Raw genomic sequence first — 9,380 nt, 5'->3', positions numbered from 1 at the left:
ATAACAATAATAATAATAATAATAATAATAATAATAATAATAATAATAATAATAATAATAATAATAATAATAATCTTACCTGAAAACCTCCATAATACTATGAATTGAATGTCAGTGAGTACACTCAGCAGTTTGTGCCCTGCCTGCCTAAGGAGCTGTAGCAGTTTTAGCTAGCCTAGCCTACCACAAGCCCATAAATATAAACACAGAACACATATCTCTCTAATTGTAATAAGCCAGCAAACAGGAATCTGTTACTGGTTTTCGTAGTGCGCCTGTCGTGTTTGAAAATTATTCGTTTGAACCTCCTAGATCTTACCTAAAGCCAACCACTCCTACACATCCAACTCTTCCAAATTGATATATGACAATATCTACTTTCGATCACGTGTCTGCGGGGCGACTTAGACGGATTGCGCGTCATCTCGCCTTCCCAAATTTTTCCCTTCTGCTGCAGCTCGTATCCAAAACATCTATCTATAGTACGGAGTACGAGAGAGAGAAAGATGTTTAACTCGGTGAATCTGGGCAACTTCTGCTCCCAGACGCGCAAAGACCGGACATCCGAGTTTGGGGACAGGACAGGCTGCGCGTCCAACATCTACCTCCCCAGCTGCACCTACTACGTCCCCGAGTTTTCTGCCGTCTCTTCGTTTCTTCCACAGGCCCCGTCCCGGCAAATCAGCTACCCTTATTCCACAAATCTGTCTCAAGTACAGCCGGTACGGGAAGTTTCATACGGCTTGGACCCTGCTAGTAAATGGCACCACAGAAGCAATTATGCATCGTGCTACTCGGGAGAGGATCTGGTGCATAGGGACTGTCTTCCACAATCCACCATGACAGAAATGCTTATGAAGAACGAGAGTGTATACAGCCACCACCATCACCATCACACCCATCCGGGCTCCAATCACCCTTCCACAGGTTTTTATTCCGGCGTGGGGAAAAACAACGTCCTCCCTCAAGGTTTCGACCGCTTTTTTGAGACCGCATACTGCAGCAGCACGGACAATCAGTCAGACAATTGTTTACAAAAGGGCGAGGGGGGAAAGCTGGAAAGCGACTCCCAGCAGCAGCAACAGCAGCAGCAACAGCAACAGCAGCCCCCAGCCTCTGTACCCGGAGCCCCGGAGCAGGAAAAAGACCCAGAAGATGAGGAGGAACATACAAATTCGGGCTCTTGTACTTCTTCCTCCGCAACAACCAAGGACGGCAACGCCAGCAAGAACAGCCACTCGAGTAGGTATACCGAAGCAGTAAAATGGGGGAAGGTTAAGGGGACTAGCCCGGTGTTTTGTCGGTCAGATTTTATGTGGAGTTTTATAAGCATTCAAAGGATTTTATTATAACCCTACAAAGCTCTTTCTTGCAACGAGAAGAATTTTTACGATGGGAAAGCGCTTTGAAAAAAGGGGGATGTTATACACAGACGCCTCTATGGTGAGAGTCTGTGAAATTTTTAAGAGAGAGCTATTGTGACAAATGTTAACTTTGATCATGAACTTGCGTTGGGCATTTTAAGGGATTTTCTCGTTGGGCTGTCGAGAGTAAAAACCAATTGGGCAGAACATTGCTTTTGGCGTCTTGTGAATTTTCTTTTAGCGCAGGGTTTGCCCGCAAAAGACATGCTGCACACAGTATTACACACTTTCCGGTTAAGTGCGACCCTATCTATTTATCACTCTTTCTATCTATCTATCTATCTATCTATCTATCTATCTATCTATCTATCTATTGAACAAAACCGATTCTTCTAATTGCAACTGACACTAAATCAATCTTAGAATCGACTGTTTAGCCTTGTCCATATGAGAGGCACACATCTGCAAATAATGCCATTTCACCAAAGCCCCATGGGTAATTTTTGGGATTATTTTTGCATTTGACCCTCCTAGCAATGCATTGCACACAGAGTTACGTTGCTATTAACGCGACTGACCAGCATGCATTTATATATTTAGCTTTATTTTAAGGGTTATAAGGCTTTTAATGATTGCTCCACACAGGTCCATGCACATTGCACAGCCCAGTCAACACTGCAGACATAAGCTAACAGGAGCTGCTGTTTGTCCCTCTTTGACAAAAAACAATAAAACAAATGTATTTCCCCAGTCACCTGTTTGATAAGAAGTTATAGGGCCACAGAGGTGTTCATAGGCCATTGCAAACATGGGCAGTGCATTTCAACTGTCTGCCAAAAGATTGTGTAAATTGTTAGTTTAGCTCCAGAGGAATGTGACGCACATAATGCGGTGAAATACTTTTGTTGTTGTATATTTATAACAGATAAACACGTACTTAGAGGCTGTAAGGTGATATTATTTACTCCAAGCGATTCGGATATTTAACACTTTTTATGGCTGGTTTATCTGATAGCCTCAGCTGTACTTTGCTGAATGAATGTTCACTGAAATGTAATCATTAGTAATGTCACCAAAACTGAATTCTTATATAGCATCTGGAATTCCATCACCGCCACAGCACTAAATCCTCCTCTCATTTTCTTTTTTCTTTCTTTTTTTATCCCTGGAAATATTATCTATAATATTATAATTGATATGACTCACCACTATTTTCTGTGACACTGTCATTTTATGTCTAATTTTTAATTTTTCTCCAGGCACTCCTCGCACAAGGAAGAAGAGGTGTCCATATTCCAAGTTTCAGATTCGAGAGCTGGAGCGGGAATTCTTCTTTAACGTTTACATCAACAAAGAGAAAAGGCTTCAACTATCCCGAATGCTAAACCTCACCGACCGTCAGGTTAAAATTTGGTTTCAGAATAGAAGAATGAAAGAGAAGAAACTGAGCAGAGATCGCCTCCAGTACTTTTCTGGAAACCCCCTATTGTGAGCAGAAAGTGTCACAGTCCTGGTCAGTGACATTAAGGCCTACTCTTATCTCATTGAGTTGTAATCGTGGGCATAACCATTTTCTAAAGGTGCCCATATCGCCAAGAGTGCAATGTTAAGTGGACAGTGGGAGTCATAGGCCTGCATGGGATGAAATCGCCATTTTCTTACAGCCCTACGGGCGGCGGTGTATTTCTAGCTGGTCCTCAGAAAGGCCTACATGATTAGAATAATCATTTATATGCTGTTCTTGAATATGTCCATCTATTTATCACGATTCTTCATTGTGTTTATTCTATTGTTCATATAGACATATTTGTTAAAATATCAAATGTAACAAACAATTTGACTCCTTATTGCGCAGACAACTTTTAGCTCGTACCCTTCTCTCTGGTCTATGTATATAGCATAATATCTAATTATTTCCCGACCAGAGTCCAACTTATAGCGGAATCTACAATTGCATTTTCGCCATTGAGAACTGTGACGTCCAATCTGTGAAAGTATTTCCCCCTGTACAGAGCAGCCTATGCAATATGCATTCGTGACTGTAAATAGGCGTATGTTGAATTTCCTTTCCCCTATCCCTGCTGCTGATTTTCAGTACACTGCCCATACAAAACACGCAAACCCTCGTTAAATTATTTGCTTAATCATTGGTGCTTTGGATCCCAGAGAGGGGGAACAGCTTGTCGGCCTGTGTATCATTAATATAATACCTATGAAATAAACAGAAACGTATAGGCAAAACTCAATGACTTTGTGCTTTTTGTGACACCATTATCACCATTAACATTATGCATTTATTCTGAACAGGCGCAGTGTTTGTTGCTTTTGCCTGGTCGTGGACGTGGGTCACAGCCTTGTAGTTAGGCTTCTCATAAATGTGTGTATACCTACAACTGTTGGCCTGCATTTATAACATTTGTACACTTTAGTGTTAACGGCCGGTTTATAAGGATACACACATTTGCTATGGTGCATTTGCGGGCGGTTGTGAAACGCAGGAAAATTAAGGCTCACCCTCACGGATCATGTTTGAATATTAGCAAGAGTTTTAAATGATGTTAGAGCCTATATCTTAGAAATGTTAGAGAAAGAGGGTGGAATGATAACCTCTTTTAGTGCCCACTAAATGGAATCGCCACTCTTGTAGTCTAGACACTGCCATAAAGGCAGAGGCACTAAATGGCTATTTTTTTCTCTTAATTGCACCGTCTGTTCGGGGGGAATGGCGTTCACTTCCGCAGTAAATAGTAAACAAGACTAGATGTCCGAGGGGGAGAACTTGCCAAGAAGTTTCGACATGAACTCTGTCTGTGTAGTCTAACGCCAAACAAAACACCAATCCCCCCTTCGCACACAACTGTCATGTCCACTACTGCTTCAGTGTTAAGGCTGAAAACCAACTGCAAAGCCAGACTTGGCAAATCTGCGCGTTTCCTCTCCTGCTCATAATTTCAATAATTTCTTCAAAAATATATGCCATAAGCGGGACCATGTGAATTTCTGAAGTTTTACAGCTAGGAATTAGTCAATAATTTCAAGTGGCTGCTCGACTTGACCCCAAACACGATGTTATTTCAACACATCCGTTAGGAATAAATAATTGTTGAGTAATTGGGCCATGTGTTGGGAGTTATACCAAGAGATAGTGAGGGGAAAGGAAATTTTAATTGGCAAGTGTGAGTGTGTGTGTGTGTGTGTGATCCTTATGGGAGCGCATGTGTGTGTCGTATGTAGGCTAAGTTCCACACTAGAACGCAACATGTGTACGAAGATTGCACGTGTGCATTAACTACAATTTATAATTAAATGTAGTCTTTGAACTTCAATAATGTCAAGGCCTTCACCTTTAACCCGCTGCAATAAAGTGGAATCAAGGAGCCCCTTTAGCCCGGAAATGTGTGCAGCGGCGGAATGGGCCAATGAGAGTGAGTGGGAACAGAAAATGGAATGTGTACAGAGACCAACTTTGACCCTTCGCATTAAACTACAGCAGGTAACTTTGCCAGCTTTAGCACGCCCAGTAAATACACTTTATTGTCCTTGTAAAATGTATACGCTTTCACGCATGAAACGTTTTAAAACATGTTGGTATAAACTGTAGGCCTGTATTTGTATTCTTTAAAGAAGAAAAAAACATGTTGGTGTGTGGTTGTCGCAGTGTGCTTGTCGTTCTGGGTGGTTCTGGAAGTGCAAACATGAGTTTCTTGTGCGCGGTTGGGTATCAAAGTCTGTGTCAGCCCATCCTTTAATTGTTAACTTTAGATTTTACCCAGGTTGGTGTGCGGATCACAGAGGTTTTACAATGCGGGCTGTTGAATGGGCATGTGTTTACTTTTTGAGGGATTTTACCAACATGTCGCTCCTTTTTTTAAAACAGGTTTGAAGAGATATTTGAGGTTGTGATTTTTAGTTAGATATGTCTTAATTAAAACAATCTAACTCCCCCAGGCTCGTATTTTATTATTTATTATTATATTATTTATATGTGTGTGTGTGAATTGGGTTAAATGTGCATATGTCAGCTTGTAGTATCAGGAAGGACAGGGGCTGTTCTGACAAAAGAAAGGCGATGCACATTGGATGAGATCAAGGCTATAGGAGCCCCTCGCCTTGCCACACCCACCAACCTTGGCCCTGGGACGGTGACGTGGGGGATTTGTAGTTTTCTCCAACAGACAACGTCACTAACAGAGGCTGCAGAGGCTCCTGCAAATGTTGTCCGTTAACCACACGGGGGCCAAGAGTCTCCTGGCCTCTGCACTGTTTTGTTTCCTCAAAGGGATCTTGAAAACGTTTCCTGAGATGGATGCCTCGGTGACATCAGAGTAGTATTATTAGTCGTGGAAACATCCTCTTAGTGATGTGTGACAGACAGAGGGACAGTCCACGCGGTTGGAAATGCCCTGGTATCAGAGTGGCTAATGCGCATGAGTGCGTCAGTGAAGCAACATAGACTAATGTTCGATCCAGATGAGACGAAGCACCACAGAAGATGTCTAACCTGGTGGCTTTAAAGTGTAAAATTAAATGAATATGATGACATTAATTTATAAGAAATGATTACAAACAGTATTCGATCTGGTTTGGGATACTGCTGGAAAAATACTGCTTTATTTTTCTAGAAAATATACATACTATAATACATTTTCATTTAGTGCAGTGTGTTTGTATTGAAAGCTGCAATATTATTCCTGAATATTGTTTTATTGTGGGACAAAAATATATATAAATCATAAGAGTAAATCGCAGTATGTACTCTTTTGATATATATTTTTTTCTTAGAATTTCTGAATGTTGCATATTTTCTATTTTATTCTTGTCTCTAAAATAATAATCATAACTAAGGATGTGATGCATGTGAAAATATATCTAAATGTAATAATAAATGCAATAATGTATAAACACGCTAAATGTATTTTAAAAATAACTGAAACGCTGTGACTAATAAGGATATTTTTTAGCCGTTTCTGTAAAATTAAATCAGAATATAAAGTCAGTCAGGGCTGGTTATTTGCAATTGCGCATTTTCTTATATTGCTTTGGTAAATGAATGCCCGCCTGTGATTTTTTCCCCCTCTGCAAATAGTAACCAGCGGGTTATAGGCTATTGAATGGGTTTATACTACAGTGTAGCCTACTGTTCACATCTCAGCACCAATCCTGTTCTATTGGGCTGTAAAACAGTTCGACGCTGTAAAAGGATCTCTGCTATTTCTGCATCCAAATAACTCTCAAACCTCTTCAGTTTACCTCAACTCTCTGCTCTCACACTATTTATTTATTTATTCATATTTCGTCTGGATCTTTAAGTGAATCGACCTATCACTGGTGTATTGTCTGTCTGTATTTGTGGTCAGTTTGCATTAATCCAACTCTACCACTTTGGTTTTTAATGAAGAACTTACATTCTGGTATCATAAATTTGCGGTTGCGCATGGAGTGGACAGCAGCATGAAAGAGGACACAAAGCAGAACCTTCTCACATCAACTGGAAGTATATTTCAAAGAGGCTGCCAGGAGCAAATTAGTTGTGTCGCCCCAGTGGCTCCTGATTAGTACAATAAGGAAACCCGCTACCATGGCTCCTGCCCCGCAGCATTCAACACCTATACCTGTGTGCAGTATAATAACAGCCTCCAGCTTTGCAGTCAATTGAACCACAATTTAGTGGCGAAAATGCAGGCTCTAGTTTAGACAAGTGTAAAGACCGTGGTAAAATGTAGTCTCGGTCAACTCCGTGTGTGTGTGTGTGTGTGTGTGTGTGTGTGTGTGTGTGTGTGTGTGTGTGTGTGTGTGTGTGTGTGTGTGTGCAGCCCAGAGTAGGGTACACTTTGACGAGCAATGCGCAAGTGTGTGAGAAGCTCGAGGGCCAAATACTCAGAAATACAACCTATAGCAGAAAAGTCCAAATGCTGTATGGAAACTACAATTACTGCTCCTCTTGGAAATTTGTGACAGAGCCACAACTTTTACAATTAGCATCTTGAGAAGAGTAAAAAAAAAAAAACAACCTAAGTGTACTAATAAGAAACTGTGTTGCGTTCATGTTACGCTGAGTCAATTGTAGCTCATAAACTGTGAACGGCAACAAAAAGACACCAGGCCCAGTGAATACTTTGTGACAATATGAATTCTCCATTTGTGATAGTTTTTGTGAATCTGTAAGGATAATAACACTATTAAACTGCTTCTGTTTTTACTGTCCACCCATTGGTCTGATGCAGAAAAGAAGTTATTATCTAGCAGTCATAATCGTGTTTATTCTAATATATATTTTGATATTTTTACAGCCTACTATAATTATGAGCTCCATTCTGTATATTAATAAAGCTGTAAAATTAATAAAGAAAATCATAGTACTGTAAAATCTATTACAAATTGATTTGTACCAGTAATAGTCTTTCTGTTCATCTCTCTGAGCCTATAACTTTGGCACCAGTTACTTTTTGTTAGAATGTCAGGTGTGGAACAATTGGCACAACAGCTTTACTCTTCCTATTATGTTTGTTTGTTTATTTTTTGCAGAGCTCCTACGTTACAATGCATAATATCACACTGCATGGTCTATGAAATAATAATACGCAGTTACTGCCTCATCCGGGGAATTAAAATGCTCTTAGCACCCCTTATGCATTCTTCAGAGCTCTGTACTCCTTGGAAATGTGTCCACATAGCTATCATTTGTGTTCATGTGCATGACTTTTTTCAGTGTGCTGGCAGTAGCCTGCAGCCAAGGTGTGAATGTGTCATAAAGCAATTTTTTGTGTGTGTGTCAGTGCTGTGGGTGTGACTTAAGCAATATATTAACAGTAGTTATTAAAAAGAGTGCGTGTGAACAAGACACAGAGACAAATGACAAAATATATGTAATATTTTCAGCGTCTTAGCTTTAATTATTTGTTTTAAAAGTGGAATTTTCAGAATGTGGGTAAAACTTTTAAAGCTGAGTTTGTTGTTTACAACATGACTGCAGAGGAATTCACCGTCTCTGATGTTCTGCACTGATTAGATTATGTCTCCTTTAATTTAGCCTCAACTTTGAACATCACAAAAACTTTATTTGTCACACATGAACTGGCCCAGAGCTAAGATAGGCCGCATCTGTTCCATTAGTGCACCAGGAATGGACAAGGACCACAAACACGCCCCTTATCGCTTGTTTTGAACATTTATTTCATTTCCAGTGTGTCACAGTCAAGGAAAGGTCCAGTCTCATTACAGATATTCACCCTCTGTGTGCCCACATCCACACATGTTCACACACATACAGTACATTCGTGACATATCTGCCCTTGCCTTTGAAAATGATTCTGAACTAAACACACACAGACAGACGGCGGCGCGTGCACGTAACGCGTGTGCTGCACTAAGACTTTACGCACGTCCGCATAGTTGCGCTTAAACATTTCAACGTCCATTTTAAACCGCTTTAACGCATGCCATCATCGGCTGCAGTAGCTCTGTTCAAAGGGGATTTGGACATCTTTGTATTAATAGCAGTGGATCCAGTTCAAGATTTATTCAAGAATCAGTTCTTAAGTTCAATCATTTCAGTGCGCACATGGATTTATGTCATTCCTAAAAACAATGAAATAAAATTCACCTTTGACTAGTATGAAAACTGGACTCACTTGTTTTCTCTAAAAAACTGCACCCAAGATTCATGCATCAATTGTTTTAAGAATTTTATATATATATATATATATATATATATATATATATATATATATATATATATATATATATATATAAGCAAACATTTTATTTGTGACATATATTTGTGTCAGATTTGGTAAATCCTATAGATTTGTATAGACGAGTATAAGTATTGAACTGTGCGACGCTGCAGCAGTGGTTGGTTTAGTATTTTCTTGGTGCATTCTTTAGAGATATTTGCATATCGTAGTGATTACAGGACGAACCAAATGATAAAATAAGAAAAAAAAAGCTTTAACGTAACGATGATGAAACGGATACACTAAACGTCTAATCTGGACACAAGGAATAAATAAAAAA

The 9,380-nt window shown here is 39.8% G+C and overlaps 1 protein-coding gene across 1 annotated transcript; it reads left to right on the top strand.

Annotated features, from left to right (window-relative positions):
- The first annotated feature begins 364 nt into the window (after positions 1-364).
- Positions 365-2,870, top strand: hoxc11a (homeobox C11a). The gene is given in 3 exon segments (XM_030139372.1): positions 365-492; positions 494-1,242; positions 2,624-2,870. Coding segments are annotated over 3 exon segments (1,110 nt in total). The 3' UTR covers positions 2,857-2,870.
- Positions 2,871-9,380: the final 6,510 nt, after the last annotated feature.

This window comes from Sphaeramia orbicularis, chromosome 7 (assembly GCF_902148855.1).
Source record: "Sphaeramia orbicularis chromosome 7, fSphaOr1.1, whole genome shotgun sequence".
NCBI lineage: Eukaryota > Metazoa > Chordata > Actinopteri > Kurtiformes > Apogonidae > Sphaeramia > Sphaeramia orbicularis.
The sequence above is the reverse complement of the archived record's forward strand: the minus strand, read 5'-3'. Positions and strand labels throughout refer to the sequence as shown.